The sequence below is a fragment of the Lissotriton vulgaris genome, chromosome 1_2 (genome assembly GCF_964263255.1).
Source record: "Lissotriton vulgaris chromosome 1_2, aLisVul1.2, whole genome shotgun sequence".
Taxonomy (NCBI): domain Eukaryota; kingdom Metazoa; phylum Chordata; class Amphibia; order Caudata; family Salamandridae; genus Lissotriton; species Lissotriton vulgaris.
In genome coordinates, this window is record NC_141686.1 from 42,396,530 (window position 1) to 42,418,460 (window position 21,931).

At 45.7% G+C, this 21,931-nt stretch overlaps 1 protein-coding gene across 1 annotated transcript in view; it reads left to right on the plus strand.

Annotated features, from left to right (window-relative positions):
- CAPRIN2 (caprin family member 2) overlaps nt 1–21,931 on the plus strand; it is a 682,604-nt gene that overhangs the window by 52,876 nt on the left and 607,797 nt on the right. Inside the window, exon 5 of the mRNA XM_086952790.1 lies at nt 21,015–21,253. Coding sequence (XP_086808916.1) covers nt 21,015–21,253 — 239 coding nt within the window. The remainder of the gene's footprint in view (nt 1–21,014; nt 21,254–21,931) is intronic.

Here is a 21,931-nt window from a genome sequence, read left to right on the forward strand (position 1 = left end):
GATCATATGGTGTGTAAACTAGCGGTCTACGCGTTTCGAACTCCGAATAGGTTAGGAGTTTAATCAGGACCTCATGACTCCTTACTGAAGCGGAGTCTAGAAACTTAATCCGACGAGGGACAAATAGCCCCAGATGGAAATGGTAAAGGAGCAGGGATCCTCAATCACAGCTGTTTTCGTCAGTTGCTTCCGAGTTGGATTTATGTACGCCGGCTGCCCGCCAACAGAAAACAATTCGAACGTGATTCATTCAAACCCGAATGGCAACCCGATGCGTGGCAAATACTAAAAGACTGTGATTGAGGATCCCTGCTCCTTTACCATTTCCATCTAAGAACCGCTTTTCTTCCACCAGACCAGGGGCTATTTGTCCCTCGTCTGATTAAGTTTCTAGACTCCGCTTCAGTAAGGAGTCATGAGGTCCTGATGAGAACTCCTAACCTATTCAGGGTTCGAAACGTGTAGACTGCTAGTTTACACACCATATGATCTCAAATATTGGCACTTTTTTGTTTAAATATTACAAACATAAACTATTGTTTATGGTGCAACGATTGTTTCATGTAAATGGTGAATAATTTGTTTTATGAGTATTAATTGTCCTTTGAGTATGAAAGTGACTGGGTGAATGTTGAATGTTTAGATTGGTTGAGAATCAATGTATGCTTTGTATTGTATTTGAATTGTACTTTTAACTATTGATTGTATATAATGTTTTTGATTGCAGGGATGTGAAAATGTGTATAAAGTGTATAAAATAATTGACATATGCATTCAAAGTGAATAAAACTAAATAATGATTCAATCAGACTGAACAATTAGTCTCAGAACCCACTCTGGTTTGATTCCATAGTGCTGCGAAAAATAGGACATAAGGATAAACAGTATTGGCAGTGTTGGATCACAGGCAGATATAGTATCTTAAGTGATTGCATTCCTTTATTGGAACAGGTCATTTAATGTTTTGCTCTGTTTTGGACAATGTGCTTACTAAACATTGCTTCTTTGTTCTTCAGGAACATTTCAATCTAATGCTGTACCATTTCTTCTCTACAAAGAATTAATATAGATTGATCCTTGAGGAGAGGCATGGGACTTGAGGTTTCAATCCATTATGGAATACTTTTATTCCAGACTTCAGTATCTTTTCTCTTAAACGTCAATTCCTTTTATTATGCATCTGTCTATAGTTGCTGTTAGGCAACTTGTTTCCTCATTCCCTACTTCTAGGGGCTGTACGTTTGGTCACATATTGCAAAGTGTGGTTTCTTGAGGCTTAGATAAATTAATGTTTGACTTTCTCAGCAGTCAGATTCTTTTATTTTAGAATCCCTTTTTAAAGTTTTAGATTTAGGTTTTACTAGACTGTTGGTGAATGTTTTCTATTCATAAAGCAATGTCTTGTTCAGACCTTTATGTTAGGTTAACAAGATTTTTTTATTCTGATCTTATTCGATGTGATGCTACACCTGTTTAATGGTGGTCTTCCAGGCATCTTGCATTACCCTTATGTGTTGGATGCCATTGTTTTTCTATGAATATGATTCTGCTATAGTCCTATACTGGTCTGTCACTGTTACCTGTGGTGTTTTGTATCTATTTGCAATCTTTTGATCTAAGAACATTTCTTTGGTGGGTACATGGGAGTTGATAATGTTACTCCTACGTTTGTATATATGTATTTTTGTGTATATGGGATATCCTAGAGGTTCTTGTACATCTGTTTTTTTTCTGTCTTCTGGAGGTCCTTCTGCATCTCTAGTTTTTTTTTCTATGGAAGGCTTACTTCTATGCCAACAGGGCCTTTGACTTCGTTTTTATATAAACTTTTGTTTTCTCCATGAAGGATTGAGTTTCTCTGTAATTTAAAGGGCGGTCCTGACCTATTGTTTACAGGTGTTCAGTGGCATGGTGGCCAGCTGTTCTGGATTCACAGGTTTGAACATGCTATTCGGACTTGGGTATATAACCAGATGGTTATGGTCAAAGTCTTATTGCCATGGATAGTTAATTTCTCATGATTTTGTCTTCTATGTTTTGTACTGCAGGGCTCGACAAATCTAAAAAATCTTACTTGACCTGCAGGTCGAATGAGTAGACTTTTCTACTCGACCTAACAGCAATGCACTCAACCCACACATTGATCGCATAATGGACTTTTTTCAAAACATTTACAGAGAGGTTGGTACATAACATCTAATAATTAAGACAACGAAACGAACCAAGGAAAAACCGTGAAATAAAGGAAGTTGCTACCCATTCAGTTCAGAAAGTGGCAACACGTTTGAAAGAGTAGTTTACATCGTGTAAATGTCAATGTTTTAAATGCCACTCGTTTCACGAGTGGCCCGGTCTTTCCACAACGACCGTGCTGCCATCTAGTGGAAATTGTACCACAAGCTCCTTTATGTCTGAAGCTATCTGTATTGCAGCCTAAATACTTTTACAAAAGTTAAACATTTTCCAATCGACCTCACAAATAGGGCTGAAACATGTCACACCAAAGAACAAAGCAAATGTTTGATAAACATATCACATGACAGCTCACTCCTTATGAACAAGGGAGGTATTCTGGAACTTCAGCAGTTGCAAGTGAGGCTGGAGACAAATACATATGTTTTCCACACGAACATTGCTTTCTCGAATTTTCACATTAATAATTCCAAGAATGTCAAATCCAACATGCCCTGCAGTCTTTATAATTCTCTCAAGGATCACAAATTCTTGTTTCACATTTCGGGTGGAATTGCCCGGTCTACACCCATCCGTCTTTGTTCAGCCTCCTCTATTCCCTCCATTAATTGAAGCTCCTTCCTATTTATCACTAAAGTGTCTTTACCAATTCCGCTATACAGGTTCTCGAATACCTCCTCCCCTCCTTTCTGACACACTTGTACCTCTTAAACTGCCAATACAGCTTTACAGTTTACCTCTATACCGGAGTACTAAACCTCTACCCCTAAATGTATCCTCGTACATCTATCCTACCACCAGTGGCATGAGCCGTTCCTTGTAATGACGGCTCACATATGTGCACATGAATATGCTACCAACTGCCCGGCACGCGCACCAGTCCCTAAGGCGGCGCCAAGTGCAGCCTCACTTGGCGCTAAATGAATACCCAGAGAAACAGCGAACAAAGCATTTTGTAAGGGTTGCACAAACATGTCAGCTTATTATTTTCTATTCACGCCGGTTCTCACTGACTCAAGCTAAGGTGTCCACGTCTTCGAAAGAGAATCTATAAAACCAAATAATGTGTACATATTATGCCTCTTTTTTTATTCTACGACGTGTATATGGCACAAGGGCTGTGGCGCACCGTTCACCTTCAGCAAAGCCCCTGTCACACCAACTGCAGCTTTCCCGCCCTCACAAGATGGCCCTTGAAGTGACCATCTTTATTACCCCGAATAGCAAGTCAGTGGGAGGGGAAGTCGTGGCATTATTAATGGGCAGGATGCCCATATAGCGACCAACCTCAAATTATTCGCAGGCAGCGTGGAGGAGCAGACCATTCTCGTAGACCTTGGGGAGTGGTAATTACAGGACTGGGAGGGAGCCGGAGCTAGGCTGGTGAAAGGGTGACACATGACGGATCAGTCAGCTCAGCCTCGTTTGACGAAAATAAATTTAACTGCAAGTTGTCGAAACTGACTCACCTCTGCTAAATCGCCCTGCACTCTGTCCTGAGTCCCGACTGCACCGAGGAGAGCGCGTGGTGGCGTGCTACGTCACTGCTGCACTTTAAGCAGCACGGGGCGGGCCAGGGCTGTCATTTGTAGCGCTTTCGCGCGCTACAAGATTGATGGCCCTGGCACCCAAACAATAGGCAGCGCACCACCACACCACCACCACTAAGTTAGGTGGTGCGTGCATGATGCCCCCTAAAGCCTTTCACTGCGCACCGCACTCCTATCGTGCTGCCACCTAGAGCCTTCACATGCTACTGCACACTGCCAGATAGCACTCGCCAGGCCGGTCAAGTAGGCCTTGAAACTGACTAGACCTTCACAAAATTCACTCGCATTTGCGAGCGGGCGAGTAAATTTGTCGAGCCCTGTACTGTGGTTATATCCACTGTTCTTGTGTGGTGAGAGCTTCTAAAGGTGTTTTGTCTTACTGACATGGGTAGATTATTCCTGTGGTTTAAATGTCTTGCGACTTCTAGGGAACCTTATGTGGTTAGGTATGTTTCTATTCACCTACATTATCTTACATTTCCAGTCTTCTGGACAGGACCGGGTTAACCTTAGTAAGGGACTTTTCACAGTTAAAGTTCGCAGACCCTCCTCTGGGGTTTGTATGGCTTTGGTATCTGATTCTAACGTAATCATCAGCAACTAGATGTCTCTCAGATGAATAAGTTACTTATCCAGTATTATGGGTGTCTTTCATAGATTCACATGTCTGAATCATTCCCTGTCGTCGGGGTGGGAGTCCCCGGTACATAAATAAAGTATTGTCCTATAGACATATAGAGAAATAGGCCTACAGGCCTTACATTAGGTACATATCCATGTCCTTATGCAAAAAGGACCAAACTCTAGAAGAGAACCAATCAGCTGTCACCTCCCTCTAGAACCTTCCCGGAAGGAGCCTCAGTCCCTCAGATTTTCTACCGAACGTTGTGCTAAGGGAGTCTCCTCTGAGCTCTGCTCAGTTTTGTTTCTTCACAGCTGTTTTTACAGTATTTTGGGACATTTCTTCATATCTCTCTCTTCAGTGTTATGGCTGACACACCAAAAAAGGGTCTCTTTAGGTCCCTTGGTTCTTGTGGAAAGAAAATGCTGGACATTGATGAACAACATAAGGACTGCCTGTATTGCCTGTATCCAGATCTTTCGGCAAAAGACTGCAAGGTATGTCGTACCTTTTCGACTAAAACCCTTAAAGACCGTGAGGGACGCCTCTTAATTAGCCTCCAGAGGCTAAAGGACAGAGAACCTGGATTCTTCTGAGAGTGAAGGTTCTTCAGTCTCCTCAAAATTATCCCTTAAGAGACCAAGGGTGGCCTCTCCTAGCCCTACGGCTCCTCCTCAAAAGAAGACCGCTAAGAAGTCTTCAGAGGTTCTGGCTAAGCCAACTTCTGGGAAGGAAGTTCACACCTTCAAGAAGCCAGTTTTGACATAGTTGAAGACGACCTCGTTGACGACTCCTTCCTAGTCTAGGAAGACAGTGTCTACAGCTTCTCATGACTCTACAACGGCGACAACAGTATCTACGTCGTCGTCCTTGTCGACGACGACCCCATTGTCGACGACGTCCCCATCGTCCACAGCGGGTAAGGCTTTGTCGTCGACAATAGCCATCAAGAGAACCCAGTCGACGTCTAAGACCCCGTCGACGCTGGCTTCGCCGGTATTGGTTTCGTCGTAGTTAGACAGGCACACTGTTGACGAAGGAACCGTTGACGTCCTGAATTTTACCGTCGACGACAGCCCTGTCACCAGCTATTACGACTGTTGACGCTCCAACGTCCACTGTTGACGGGCTCGCCGACTATGATAGATTCTAATTTACAAGCTACATGCGTGCGTCTAAAAATCACAAGAAACACGCTGACGCCGGAATTATCACCAAGCCGGGTACAACCAATTCCGCCGGCATGTCTGTTCCAAGAGGAGGATTCTGACGAGGGGGACATGTTCCAGGCGACAAGCCCTTCAGAACTGCATGTAAAATGCCAGAGTTCAGATGAGGAGGATGTTCAGGAGCAGGTGTATCATCCACCTCCTACTCCTATGGTTTGTCTTCCAGGAGCTCCTGTGACTGATTTACGATACCTTATCCAGAATTAAAAGCAGAGATTTCCAGAATCTCCAGCTCCTCCGACTACCATGGTCACTCTGTCGCCAAGATCACGGCCTCCACCCTTGAATATTCAGATGGAAAGGTTGGTTTTAACCCATCCTCCATCTTCGGATGAGGGAGAAGACCACCAACAGGAAGAGGGTGAACTGCAAGACAATCAGTCCTTGCATGATGATTGGGATGACTATGTAATCCCCTCTCCGGCATCCCCAGTGCCCCCAACCGCAGATTCACCACCGAGCGACATTGCGGGGTTCCATAATGTGGGGGACAGGGCTGCTCAACGTTTTAAGATCTCAATGGTCTCCCAAGAACAGGACTGCTTCTTGTATGACTTTGAAGAACCTCTCAAGAAGGCAGTAAGGCCAATACCGATTATAGACTGTCTGGTCAGAAGGGGTAAAAGTCAGGCAGAACCCCTCTGTGTCACCAGTGATCCCTCGGCTGGATAAAAAGTATAGGGCACCAGATACGGCACCAGCGTGTTTGACAGGGCATCCTAAGCCAGACTCCGTAGTGACACAGGCGGCCCAGAAGAACTTCAGGAACCCTTCAGCCCCTTTGTCGGCTCCTCCTGATAAGGAGGGAAGAAGGTTGGATAACATTGGCAAAAGGTTTTCAGCAATGACAGTAAAGGCCGCTAACGCTTTAGCGCTCTTGGGACGCTACAATAGACCGTTGTGGGCAGACATGGCCCCATACCTGTCGGAATTGCCATATTCCTCCAAAGAGGAAGTGAAGAAGATTCTGCTTGATGGTGAAGCATCGGCGTCCAATTATAGACTGCGCGATGGATATCGCTATTACAGGTTTCCGTCAGTTGGCTGGATCAGCAATCTTGCGGCGCCAAGGATGGCTAAAGGCAACCTCTTTCCGTCCTGAGGTGCAACAAAGATCTTGGACATGCCATATGATGTCCAGTTACTATTTGGCACAAAAATTGATCAATCATTACAAGCTATTAAAAAGGACACAGACACTGCAAGAGCTTTGGGCACTCTTAAGTATAAGAACCAGTCCTTTCGTGGAAATAGAGTAAGAGGACAGTCTTCCTACAGAGGAAATTATCAATGCAAGTCTTCCTACTCTTTAAGCCAGATTGGACAGCAATACCAACAGCGCCAACAACAACAAGGCCAGCAATCCTCTTATGGAAGGTCGTCCTTTCGAGGTAGAGGACAGCGAAAAAACAACGGGCGCAGATAATGACTTGTTTATTCAGCCAGTCCAGACTTCATTTCAATCATTAAGAATTGGAGGAAAGATTTCCCACTTTTTACATAATTGGAGAAAGATTACTACGAACCGTTGGGTCCTTCAATTAGTACAATTTGGCCACTCTATGAAATTCTTACAAATCCCTTCACAAACTCTGCCCCGCCCAATGCATCACAAAAATCTACGGCTGCTTCTACGGGAGATCTCGATTATGCTGCAGAAAGGAGCAATAGAGAGAGCACCTCCATCTCAGAAAGGAAAAGGGTTTTATTCCCGCTTCTTTTTGATCCAGAAAAAAGAAAAGTGGAGACCAATCTTAGACCTCAGGGCCCTCAACAAATTCCTAAAGAAGCAGTCGTTTTGCATGGTCACAATCCAGGAGGTCCTGCAACTACTGGAAGAGCGAGATTTTATGGCCTCCCTAGACCTGCAGGACGCTTACTTCCATATCCCAATTCACAGGAATCACAAAAAATACTTGCGATTTGCTGTAGGGGGCAGACGCTTTCAGTTTCACGTCCTGTCCTTCTGGCTCAAGTCTGCACTGTGCATATTCACAATGTGTTTCCCCGGTGGCGGCATATCTCAGACAGTGCCATCACCAAGTCTTTCCGTATCTGGACAACTGGCTGGTCAAGGCTCCATCCCTAGAAGACGCGTCCAGGTCTTCCAATGCCTGTTTAAGGCTTTTCGATTGCTTTGGTCTCACCCTCAATCAGGAAAAATCGGTCCTACAACCTTCTCAATGAATCAGTTTCCTAGGTGCAACCTTGGACACGTGGTCAGCAAAAGCTTTCCCATCCAGAGAGAGAATGAACACGCTCCGGGCGCTAGCTGCTCTAGTAGCCTCGAAAGTCTTGAGAGTCCGCCTCTTCAAATCCCTCCTGGGGATGTTGTCATTGTGTATCCTCCTGATTCCTCACTGTCTTCTACGAATGAGACCTCTACAGGAGGCTCTCTCGAAGCAGTGGGTCCAATGCACAGGGTTATTCTACGACCACATAAAAGTGAATTCTCAGATGGTCGGAGCCCTGCAATGGTGGATGTCATCGCGAAACCGGTCTCAAGGCTAGTCATTCCTGCTCCCGGCTGCTCCTCATGTTATCACAACATCCTTGGAAGGCTGGGGAGCTTTTTTGCAAGAGCTTCAGATAAGCAGGAAGTGGTCCCCTATGGAGAAGACACTACATATCTATCTGCTCGAACTGCGGGCGGTCTTCCTGGCCCTTCAAGCTTTCCTGCCAAGAATCAAACATTCCCTCGTGCTCGTCCGGACAGACAACACCACGATGATGCACTACCTCAACAAACAGGGAGGGACACGCTCGCTGACTCTCGCGAGTCGCAGAGAATCTGGAATTGGCTAATCTCAAACAAGATATCCCTTCGGGCGGAGTATGTTCCAGGCATGGACAATGTACTCGCTGACTCCTTGAGCAGACAGAAAACCGCATCTCACGAGTGGGAACTGGATCAGAAGATACTCGACCAAATCTTCTCGATGGGGCATTCCACAAATCGACCTCTTCGCAACAAGATAACGCCAAATGCCCATACTTCGCATGTTGGCATCCCCAGTCAGGGTCTCAAGGGAATGCATTTTCGATCGCATGGCGCAACGTCTATGCCTTCCAGATGCTTCCCAGAGTCCTCAGAAAAATGAAAGCGGTACCTTGTACACATTTTAATAGCCCCAACTTGGTCACGGCAGCATTGGTTCACGGAACTCCACCGCCTATCTCTGGAGCCACCGATCCGGTTGAAGCAGTGTCCGTCTCTACTCACAATGAGCAACCGGCAAGTCCAATATCAGAATCTAGCATCTCTCAGGTTAGCCGCCTGGCTCCTGAGTTACAAGAGTTTCGAAATTTGAATATTTCAGCTGACTTTAGAGCCATCCTTGCTCGGGCTCGAGCGGAGAGCACCAGCAAGACATATTCTCTGAAATGGAAGAGGTTTTGTATATGATGTAGAGATCGAGGAATACACCCTTTCTCTTCCTCTCCAGAGCAGGTTTTACCTTATCTTTTACACTTGGCAAAGTCGGGCCTTGCTCACTGCTCCATCAGGGTCCACTTGGCTGCAATATCCAGCTTCAAGAGATCTTCAGTGGGTCCTTCTTTCTGGTCTCAGACTTATCAAACCATTTTTAAAAGGATTGTACAGGACTTTCTATCCGGTGAAAATGTTGCCACCTACCTGGCACCTAAACATAGTCCTTAATCAACTAATGAAGCATCCCTTTGAGCCAGTGCACAAGGCTGACCTGAAATACTTGCGGACAAATCCGAAGTTTATTCCAAAGGTCCCAGCAGATTTCCATCTTAATGAGCCTGTGGTTTTGTGCTTTCTTCCCGAATCCCAGTACGGCAGCGGAAAGGTCGTTGCATTCATTGATCTCAAAAGGTGCTTAAAATTTTATATAGAAAAGACAAAAGCTTTCAGGGAGTCAAATCAGCTATTTGTAGCTTACAGCACGCCCAGGAAAGGTCTTCCACTCACTAAACAAGAGCATTTCCCGCTGGATCTCGGCGGCTATCTTTCTGTCATGAACAAGCAGGACATCTGCTGCATTCCAGAGTACGAGCCCATTCTGCTAGAGCGATGTCCACATCCATGGCACTGTTCTCAGGGGTGCCTGTCATTGACATTTGCAGAGCGGCAACATGGAAGTCGCCACATACCTTCACTAGGCATTACTGCCTGGACACAGAACTTATGAAGGAAGCAGCGGTGGGACAAGCAGTACTTTGCCATCTATTTCACTAGAGGTGAGCCTTCTGCCATCCCTCCATCCTTTTCATGTACGCACATTTCTCTACTAGATCATTTGTTGGTACTGGTTATTGGCAAATATTTGCTCTGGCTAGTCCATGATATTATCTAATGACTTGTATATAATGTACCATCGGAAATGTGCACTCTGCATTATTTGCTACTCTAATTCAGGCATGTGAATCTATGAAAGACACCCATAATACTGGATAAGAAATGCGTTGCTTACCTGTAACTGCAGTTATCCAGTATTGGTGTTTTTCATAGATACACATGCAACCCTCCCGCCTCCCCTGGAAGGACTCACCTAATTCTCTCAGTGGCACGACTACTTAGCTTTGTGCGTACGAAAATCTGAGGGACTGAGGCTCCTTCCAGGAAGGTTCTAGAGGGAGGTGACAGCTGATTGGTTCTCTTCTAGAGTTAGGTCCTTTTTGCATAGGGACATGGATATGTTACTAATGTAAGGCCTGTAGGCCTATTTCTCTATATGTCTATAGGACATTACTTTATTTATGTACCGGGGACTCCCATCCCGATGACTGGGAATGATTCAGGAATGTGAATCTATGAAAGACACCAATACTGGATAACTGCAGTTACAGGTAAGTAACGCATTTCTTACCTTCGATAACTCATTATGTGATAGAGAACGAATCGAACCCCAGATTCCTTAATGACCCTCCCGTTGTCTCTGCTCTGGGTACTGGATCATGTTTTGTCTCAATTGTTGTGCCTTCATGTTTTGTAAAAAAAAAAGAGGGAAAATCCAGTGATAATGGCCCTAGGAATCCTTTTTCATCTAGATTTTTAAGATGTTCATATACAGAATTTTCTGGGCAGCGAACTGGGATATTACACAAGTGTATTTTCTTTAAGCACACTGTTCAATAGGAAGGGCAGTTTTGTTTGTGGCACTGTGTTTTGAGTGTGGAAAATAGTCACTAAAGAAACTGATGTCAGCAAGAGTTATATGGACTTCCCATCTGGTGGACGACGTAGATATGGACGTGCACGACTCCCTCTGCCAGCACGTTTATGTGCTATGGTATAAAGTTTCTAAATATCCAGCCTTGTGCCTGGGGTGGATTCTAAAGTAAGAAATCTGCGACTAAATCCCATTTCTTCTAGATAATGCATTACTGAAGGTAAGTAACTTGTTCTTACCCCAGTATTGGAACTTTCATAGATTCCCATGCTTTGTATCATTCCCCGTCGTCGGAATGGGAGTCTCGGTAACAAAAATACCATAGCTGTAGGTACAAAAGACAATGGAAAAAGGCCTAGGCCTCATTACCTTTTGCAGCATATCACCCTCTTTGTGTAAAAGAGACCAAACTTTTGGCCTCAGCCAATCAGAAGTGCCTCACCACTTAGAACCTTCCTGAAGGAACCTCAGAGCCTCAGATTTTCTACCGCACGTTGTGCTAGGGAGTCTCCATTGAGCTCTGCTCGACTTCTACACTTCTACAGGATTTCATCAGGTTTTTTCAACAGTTTTTTCTTCAGGATCTTTTGGATTCTTCTCAGGATTGTTGCTGCCTGACAGTATGTCGGAGATTGAGAAGAAAAAAGCGCTTTTCAAGCCTTGTTCCTCCTGTGGCAAGAAAAGGCTGTTTGTGGAGGATAAGCATGAGGACTGCATCTATTGCCTCTATCCTGACCACCAGGTAGCTAAATGTGCAATCTGTCGCTCCTTTTCTGCCAAAACCCTCCGGGACCGTGAGGGTAGGCTCCTGACATGGCTGCAAAGGCTTAAATCGAGGAAGGATACTGTCTCCAGTGACAGTGAAGATGCTGGATCGATGGCTTCTACTAGAAGGTCAGTGAAAAGGGGTAGGGGTTCCCCTTCTTCTTCTGTAAGTCGATCTTCTAAGGCCTCAAAAAAGACCCCCAGTGAGTCTGAGAGCCAAGGTCCCAGCAAATCTCCTCACGGAAGTGTAAAGGAGAGGGATGGACCTTCTACGCAGTCTACTGGCGCGAAGACTTCCACAGCCTTCAAAACGCCTCAAAGCCAGTCTTCTGAGAGGACTTCTAGGTCCTCGAAGACGTCGACAGCGGGAGTCCCGTCGACTAAATCATCTAAGGCTCCGTCAACTGGAGGTTCGTCGGCGACGAGACCGTCGACGGCGGAGAAGGCGCCGACGACGAAGGTACCGGCTTCACAAGTGTCGACGAAGGAACCGTCGACGAAGGAGCCGTCGACGACGAGAGCTCCGTCGACGTCCAAGATCCAGTCGACGGCGAAGGATCCAGTCGACGGCGAAGGACCCGTCGACGGCGAAGGACCCGTCGACGGCGAAGGACCCGTCGACGACGAAGGACCCGTCGACGACGAAGGACCCGTCGACGACGAAGGACCCGTCGACGACGAAGGCCCCGTCGACGACGAAGGCCCCGTCGACGACGAAGGCCCCGTCGACGAAAGCCCCGTCGACGACGATACCAACGAGGGTGACGACGACAGTGTCGACGACGAGAGTCCCGTCGACGACAATGACGACGGTGTCGTCGACGACGGTCTCGTCGACTAGGGCGTCGACGACGACTACGATGACTATGACGACGGCTGGTGTCTCCACAGTCTCGTCGACGACAACGTCCACGACGCCTATCTCGACGGCGTATGTACAACCGTCGACGACGGAACCCACGATCTTGGCCACGGAAAAGCGTGTCACCATTTCTGTGACGCGGATCACACCGGAGATGACTTCCCCAAGGGCAGTGTCCCCTCTGCTACCAACAATGCTCTTGCAAGAGGGTCAATCAGAGGAAGATGACCAAGATGCATATAGTTATGCCAATAGTCCTTCGCAACTATTTGTCAAATGCCAGGACACCGACTCAGAGGGCGAATACACCCACGAGGAGCATGATCATGGTCAACATCAACAACAGCACTCTGACCAGGGAATGGTTTCAGTGCCAACATCTTTCCTACAGGATCTACATAGGATGCTACAGGACTATAAGTCTAAGGCCAGTAGACCTTTGCCAAATACGTCAACACCTGCTACGCCTTCCACGACTCAGGCGTCATTGGTGCCAACTACGCTCTCGGCTCCAACCTCTCCACAGCCTCAAGCAGCCGTCCCTCAGGATTCCTTTGGGGTACCAAGATCACATGATGTTGATGAATCCTCGGATGAGGATCAACATTCGGATCACGTCTCTATTCCCGACACGGAATATGATGAGTACATTATTGACAATCCCGCATCGCCAAATCCGGACCCGGCTGACTTCCCGCCAGTGGATATTGGAGGTTTCCATCAGCTAATGGAGAGGGCGGCGGCAAGATTTAAGTTAGCAATGCCTAAAGTCACCACGGATTGCTTCTTATGACTTTAAAGAACCTTTCCAGAAAAATGCCAGATCTATTCCGATTGTGGATCATTTATGGAAAGAGGGCCTAAAGACCATGACACACCCGGCGACGGTGGTGCCGGTGCTACCGCGTCTAGAAAAGAAATATAGAGCAACAGATGATGCCCCAGCGGCCTTGACAGGTCATCCGAAACCAGACTCTGTAATCTCGCAGGCAGCGCAGAGGAAATCGCGCAACCCTTCAGCACTGCTGACAACTCCTCCGGACAAGGAAGGACGGAGGTTAGATAATGTGGGGAAAAGATTCTCAGCGATGGCGAGTTTGCTGGTGCGAGCAGCTAATGCCTTAGCCATCCTGGGTAGGTACGACCGTCAACTCTGGTGCGATGTCTCCCCGTACCTTGACCAGCTACCTCCTGAATCTATGTCGGAGGCAAAGAAAATTTTGAAAGAGGGGGAAGCGACGTCGATGGAAATAATCGATTGTGCAATGGACATTGCGACTACGGCATTTCGTTCACTAGCTGGAGCGGCAGTGCTCCGTCGCCAAGGGTGGCTTAAAGCTACTTGGTTCCGACCAGAGGTCCAGAACAAAGTGTTGGATCTTCCCTTTGATGGTGAGGCTCTATTCGGCAAACTTATTGACGACACCCTGCAAGATATTAAAAAAGACACAGAGACCGCTAGGTCTTTAGGAACACTTCAGTACAGGAAGTCCCCCTTCAAGGGAGCCAGAGGCAGGGGTGGTACGTATCGAGGATCCTTCCAACAACAACGGTATTCCAACACAGGATCCGGTTCCCAACAGCACCGCCAATCTTACCAACAGCGGCAAGGCCAGTCTACCAACTACTCCAGGCCTTACAGTAAAGGAAAGCAGGGTGCGCGAGGACGAGATTCGTCCAAGCGCCAATAGCGGCCTCCTGGCTCTTCCTACTGGACCCTCCTCCAGGAAATCATCAGTTGGAGGCAGGGTCAACAAATACCTTCACAACTGGTCCCTAATAACATCGGACCGTTGGGTGCTCAACATCATTCGGAAAGGGCATACCTTGGAGTTCACTCAAGTTCCGCCACCCAAGCCCCCGGCAGCCACTCCTTCAAAACACCAGCGTCTCCTTCGGCTCGAGGTTCAACAAATGCTCCGAAAAGGGGCGATAGAGCCAGTTCCATCGAACCAAAGAAACCAGGGATTTTATTCCAGGTTCTTCCTGGTGAGGAAAACGCTCGACAAGTGGCGTCCCATCTTAGACCTCAGGGGGCTAAACACCTATCTCATCTCTCTGTCCTTCAGGATGGTGTCCCTCCAGGACATCTTGAAACTAATCAACCCGGGAGATTACATGGCCACACTCTATCTCGAAGATGCCTATTTTCATGTTCCGATTCACCCAGCACACAGAAGGTTTCTGCGATTCACAGTAGCCAAGAGCCATTACCAATTCAGGGTTTTACCCTTTGGACTCCGTTCAGCCCCAAGGATATTCACGAAAGTGCTGGCTCCAGTAGCGGCTTTCCTGCGGAGGCACAAGTTTCAAGTCTTCCCCTATCTGGACGACTGGCTGCTGAAGGCTCCGTCCAGAGAGGCAGCGCTACATGCGGTTCAAGCGTGTACCAATTTATTCCGAAACCTGGGTCTCACTCTAAACAACGAGAAATCTTGCCAGATCCCGTCCAGAAGAGCCCGGTTTCTGGGAGCCATCTTGGACTCCAAGCTTTCACGAGCTTTTCCTACTCTGGAAAGGAGGCACAAGTTAGACGATGGCCCAAGACTTACAAACAAAAAGGTCTCTTTCAGTTCGCCGCTACAAGTCTCTGCTGGGAGTAATATCGTCGTGCATTCCACTGATTCCCCATTGCAGACTGAGGATGCGTCCCTTGCAGGAACAACTGGACAATCAATGGCGGCAAGTCCACGGTTCCTTCGACGACAGAGTGGCTATCGCTCCGGAGATGAAGAATGCGGCCCTATGGTGGACAGACCTAGACAACTTGTCCCAAGGCCTATCCTTCGCAAGCGACCCGTCTCCACAAGTGATAACAACGGATGCGTCGTTGGAAGGCTGGGGAGCAGTGCTGCAGGACCTTCATGTCAGTGGTCATTGGTCACCCCAGGAGAAATGCCTCCACATCAACCTGTTAGAACTCAGGGCGATACGTCTGGCTCTGCAATCGTTTCTTCCTCTCCTGGAGGGTTCACAAGTGCTTATCAGGACGGACAACACCACGGCCATGCACTATGTGAACAAGGAAGGAGGGACCAGATCGCGCCCATTGTCACAAGAAGCCCAGCAGATTTGGGAATGGGCTATCCGACACAACATGTCTCTGATGGCGGAACACTTGCCGGGCGTCCTCAACGAAAACACCGACAAACTGAGCAGGTCATCCTCGGTCACCCACGAATGGGAGTTGAATCAAGACATTTTGGAACAAATCTTCAGCCGGTGGGGAAGACCGGACATCGACCTGTTTGCCACCCCGACTAACAACAAATGCCGGTCTTACGCAAGCAGGCTTCCCCATCCAAAGTCTCTGGGAAATGCCCTTTTGATACCCTGGTCGAAGACATTTGTCTACGCTTTTCCTCCCATTCCTCTGATACCACGACTACTCAAGAAATTCAAGATGGAACCGTGCAGGATGATCCTGATAGCCCCGGCTTGGCCGAGGCAGTTCTGGTTCACGGAGCTCCATCTGCTGTTGATCGCTCCTCCTTTACCTCTCCAAATTCTGCCGGACCTTCTCACGATGTCCGAAGGACAGATTCTACATCCAGACCCTCAGTCGTTACACCTGACTGCATGGCTCCTGAGCAGCGAGAATTTATGAACCTGCCATTGTCTAAGGAAGTTAGGGAGGTTTTGTCCCAAGCAAGGGCCCCTTCCACTAACAAAACTTACCGCCTTAAGTGGAGAAGATTCTGTTGTTGGTGTCGACAGCAACACATTGATCCATTCAATTCCAAACCTCATCAGGTCCTCCCATACCTACTGTCCTTGGCCAAGTCTGGTCTGGCCCACTCATCAATTAAAGTCCATTTGGCTGCTTTGTCACGATTCAGGAGGACGGACTCTGGACCTTCATTATGGTCTTCAAGGATAATCAAACAGTTTCTTAAAGGTCTGTTCAGGGTCTATCCACCGGTGAGACCACCTCCACCAACGTGGCATTTGAATCTTGTCCTTTCTCAACTCATGAAGGGCCCATTCGAACCAGTCCATCGTTCTGACATCAAATACCTTTCGTGGAAATTGGCTCTTCTCCTCGCGCTCACGTCGGCTCGGCGTGTAGGGGAGTTACAGGCCTTGACCATTCAGGAACCTTTCCTTCAATTCAAAAGGAACACTCATCATGAGGACTAACCCTAGGTTCATGCCAAAGGTCCCCTCGGACTTCCATTTGAATGAACCGGTCATTCTGAAAACGTTTTTTCCTCAGCCTTCCACACCGGCGGAAAAAGCCTTGCATTCACTGGATGTACAGCGATGCTTGAAGTTTTACTTACAGCGTACTAAGGATTTTCGAAAATCTACCCAACTGTTTGTGGCCTTCGGGGGACCAAGTAAAGGCCTTCCACTCTCCAAACAAGGTGTTTCAAGGTGGATCACAAGTGCTATATTACATTGTCACAGGGCTGCTGGTAAGCCTCTGACTGGAAAGATACGAGCGCATTCCACAAGATCTGTGGCTTCCTCCACAGCACTCTTTGCAGGGGTGCAAATTAAGGACATCTGCAGAGCTGCAACCTGGAGCAGCGTCCACACTTTTACCAAGCACTACTGCTTGGAATCTCTGCAGCAGGAGGATGCAGCAGTTGGACAGGCTGTCCTGAGGAACCTCTTCCACTAACGGTGAGCTTTCCTTCTTCCCACCTTCCATTTTTTCACATTTTGTATCTAATGTCATGTTGTCTACTGCTATTATTTACGATGCAAAATGTGATTATCTTGCAACTGCTTACTACTCTGATACAAAGCATGGGAATCTATGAAAGTTCCAATACTGGGGTAAGAAAACAAGTTACTTACCTGTAACTTTAGTTCCCCAGTATTGGTAACTTTCATAGATTCCCATGCGCCCACCCGCCTCCCCGGGGAAAGCTCAGCCTACAGCACAGATGGTGTCTCAGTACACAACGGCTACGAAAATCTGAGGCTCTGAGGTTCCTTCAGGAAGGTTCTAAGTGGTGAGGCACTTCTGATTGGCTGAGGCCAAAAGTTTGGTCTCTTTTACACAAAGAGGGTGATATGCTGCAAAAGGTAATGAGGCCTAGGCCTTTTTCCATTCTTTTGTACCTACAGCTATGGTATTTTTGTTACCGAGACTCCCATTCTGACGACGGGGAATGATACAAAGCATGGGAATCTATGAAAGTTACCAATACTGGGGAACTAAAGTTACAGGTAAGTAACTTGTTTTCTTCATGAATGCTTGTGCATGAGTACATGGTAGTCACTAACTTTAATTGCTTAAGTGCAGACTCACCTGATTGGGTCTCTGTGATGATGGAGCCTTGGGTAACCCAAAACAATCTGCATCTGAAGGCTTTGGCCTATCACTCTGGTCAATTTAAAGAGATTTGTCTCAGATTGTCATAGGAAGCTTTAAAAATGAACACACTCCGCCCCATCCCCCAAAAAACAGTCCTAGGTTGAGTTTCTAAAGTCAAGAAACCTACTTAACACTTTATTTAGTTTTACCTGTGTTCAGGTCCTATTTAATTCCATTTGGCTGGAATTTTATTTCTCTTTAGTCTTCAGCATACTAAGACAGACACAAAGCTCAGTGGGGAAAGTGAGTGATAGCCGGTCTTGTGTTCTGGAGACTTTCTCTCCTCTAGTTTCCACTGACCTCCCAGCTCCCTGCCGTTTGTGTAATAAACTGGGTACTTCCTCCAGCTGATGTAGTAATGACCGCTTGAGTCACTACTTGTCTGTTGTTCAGCTGCAGATGTTTGAAGCTATTTATGAGCATCTTAGGAAAGCTGAAGAAGCAGGCAGAGGTGACTGTTAACCTTATTTTTCATTCTGAACTGGCTGGCTGCTATGACGCCCAATTTCCTGGCAGATTGAGCAAGCTGGGGTAGGGGTGTGGGGCTAATTTGGATGACTACTAGGAATTGGACCAGTTGTGTCTTTTCCAAATAAGACCTTTACAGTTTTGTCACCAATGAGGGAGAAGAGAATCACTTCTCTTAATGAAGGGGAGGTTGGAAAAAATGGGTTTGAGCAAGTGTCCAGTTAGATGGGTTGACTCTTCTATTTGTTGAGATAGGCCTTAGTGATCTAAGGTCGTCCATTAGATTATTGGAGTCATTGTTGCTGTAGTCTTCTAGGTACCCTAATGTGACGAAGCATTAGACAGACTGAGTAAGTGGGGAGATGAGTTCCATTAATTTGATGCTAAAATTCTGCTTGACCCAGAGAGGTGATGTAAGAGCATCCCTTACATGGGCGGAAGAGTAATGGAGCAGAGTCTGAAGATGGGCTGTTATACCCTGCTGTTTGCATCGGAAGTCATGGCGGACAGTGGAGGCGCAATTGATTTTTGTCGACCCTACCCCCTGGTTTATGTTCTGTCCTGCTTGAGAAGGCTGTAATCTCATTAGATTGCAGTCACCCTATCTGGTTGAAAGGTGAAATTTATCCTGGCCTGTGAGTATGTCAGGAGGCTGAGCTGAAGGCAACCTGATTAATTTCTTTTACGGTTTGCTTTTACAGGGTGGCCTACGTATCTTTAACATTCCCCATACTGATACCTTAAGCCCCTCTTCCTTTTGATCTTCTACACCCTCCTTTGTTGAACCCCACACTTTCCTAGCATGGTTCTGCTTCAGTTTTTATCCCTCAACTCAGTCATTTCTAGATATTCCTAGTTTATGGTTTCTAGTTCCCTCCTCTGGGCAGGAGTTTGTGTAGATGCTAGGAGGCCAATTCACAATTCTAGCTTTTTTCCTAGAATATTGTACTTACTCATGCCTTCGCCTCTACCCCTTCCACGGTGTTATCTTTTCACTGTAAGTGATTTACCACGTCATTCCCCCTCTGCTCTCCACCGCCATAATATAAATTCGTTCTTACAGGAACTGATTTTTTTAAGATTTAATTTTTTGTCCCTTGCCTGGTATTTGATACTACAGTAGTCCTGTCTTTCCTGGTTAACTAAGTTGCCTCCTCCCTCCCCCTCCGCTCCCCCCCCCCCCCCCCCCCCCCATCCATAACTAGACTTGGCTGTGCCAAGTTGTTCATCAGTTTTCAGCAAGAGGCCCTACTTCACCGGAACACTAATTAGTATTGGTTTTTACTTTCAGAAAAATCACCCGCATCCAGCCACCTGGAATAATTGATTTGTTTTAATATAGTGCATACTCTACCAGACGGTGTCAGGGCCCTTTACAATAGAACCAGTTACTTCTGAGTACCTGGATTACATACAAGCTGCAAAACATACATGCATCTAAACACAAAATGAAAACTTTACAATGGCATGTATGAGAGAGGTGACATTTAAACCAATAGCGTAGACATCTGCCAATATTGGCGGGAAGTAAGCAAAAAGTATTAGCGGGAAGTGTGCGCAAAGAATATAGAAATAGCATAATATTATATAGCAGAGCATTGACATACGCAAGCAACAGTGTATACTGAAATTCAACAATTTTGAGGAGCACAGAAAGAAATTCTTTAACAAGAGGCTAAAAAGATCTAAGATTTACAAAGCTTACACACAACCCATATTTAGGTCCAATGACAGCAAGCGATTTCTACTGGTCATATATCACAAGTTAGATTCACAATTGAGTTGATTTTCATCATCTTTATTCTTTAGTTTCTCAAATCTTGTGATAAAACAGGAAGACAATTTCAAGATGGAATACAGCCTACGCGTTTCGCCCCTGTTCACATGGGACTTCTTCAGGGCAACACTCTATCCTATTTAATCCAAATGTGAAAAAAATATGCGTGATACTGTTGACAGCGGACTGCTAAGAGTACCAGGGGGCATTACACGCCCAGGTGGCCAAAGCAAAATGAGAGTAAGGCTGATAAAATTTGATGCCTGAAAAGAAGAGGATTGTTTATCAAACACGCATATTTTTTCCACATTAAGATCACGAAGAGAGCAAGAAAAGGAACAGGACACACAGTTTAAAATGAACTGTGCAGTAGATGTGCCTTACAAATTGACTGAGGAGCTATAAGAGTGCATAAGGAATAATTCACACCTGACGGTTGAAGGTAAGACTTCTTATAAGATAAAGTGTTGCCCTGAAGAAGTCCCATGTGAACGGGGACATAACGTATAGTCTGTATTCCATCTTGAAATTCTTACTGTTTTATCACGAGATTTAAAAATTCAAAGAATAAAGATGATGAAAAACAATCCAATTATGAATAACTTTTGTGATATGACCGGTAGAAATTGCTTGCGATCATTTGACCTAAATATGGGTAGTGTATAAACTTAGTAAATCATATGCGATCTTTTTAGGCTTTTGTGAAAGACTACCTTACTGTGCTCCTCAAAATTGTTAAATTATATGTTTGAGCTTGGGTCTTTTCAGTTGACCCAAAGGAGTCTGCACTCTTAAATGTTAGGGACAAACGGTGTGTGCAGGCAAAGTTTAGGCCATAACCGGAGTTTTGCTGTACTAGTGTGTACTGAAAGTATATGAAATTATGCACAGTGGCAGTATACGATGATACATTTTCAGACAGAATAGACTGCCACAGATAACATTTCTCTGGATATCCTATGGTTTGACAGTAAATTTAAACTTATTGCTGATCCTGCCTCTTAAGCTTGCTACATGAGTCAAAGAATGACGACTCTCAATACGGCAATAATTTCAACTTTTTGTTTATCCCAATTAGTTATTAAAAGCACAAAAGAAAGTTTTGCGGCGTGAAACTATGGGTAAGATGGAGGCTGAAAAGAAGAAGCTGTGCACGGTCTTTCAAGTTCAGTACATACTTAAAAACCTGAGCCAGGATCAGGTGCAGAAAGACTTCAGAGCCGGAGTAAATGGAGCGATGTGTTTAACTACAAGTGAATTAGATTGGCTGGTCAAGTTCTCAAAGTTAACATGCCCAAAAAGAGATGAAAGCTTGAGGTAAGACTTTTGATTTACCTATGATAAAGTAGTTTGTACCACAGACCACATGTTTACAGTATTAAATTAATACGCGTCGCTTACAATCAGCCGACCTCTTATCTAATAGTGTAATCACTACAACTGAATAAATCTTGTTGCCTAAATAAGAACACACAATAGCTACGAAGTAGCACTTTATTATAAGATGGTTGGCATCTTACTCTGTGGTTTTTATACATTCGAATCAACCTAGAACTGCACCGGGGTGCTGCTTTAAACCAGAAATGCTAGTGTAGTGAAGCAGTCCCACTTAGATTGTGAGCTAGTGCAGTCCTCTCTACATCACTCCCTCTTCCCCTTTAATAAAAACACTAAACCGGAGTGGACATCGCTAGTACTAAGTGAATTGGTCTGAATACTTTAAAGTTTTTCAATTGATTAAAAAAAAACGGACTTGTTTAGTTTAGGTGCAGCATTTTGCTCTGCAACCAATTTTTGACATTCTCGCTCCTGTTAACTGGTGAATGATGCGGAGTGTAAAGCAGTAGAAGTGTTCCATGAAGAAAAATATGCAGACAAATTAGCACAAATTCAAGCAAATGGAGCTTTTAAAACCTTAATTATTTGTTCAACAGCTTACAGATTCTTTATTGAAAACATTACTTGATTATATTAATTTCAGACAAATATAGATCT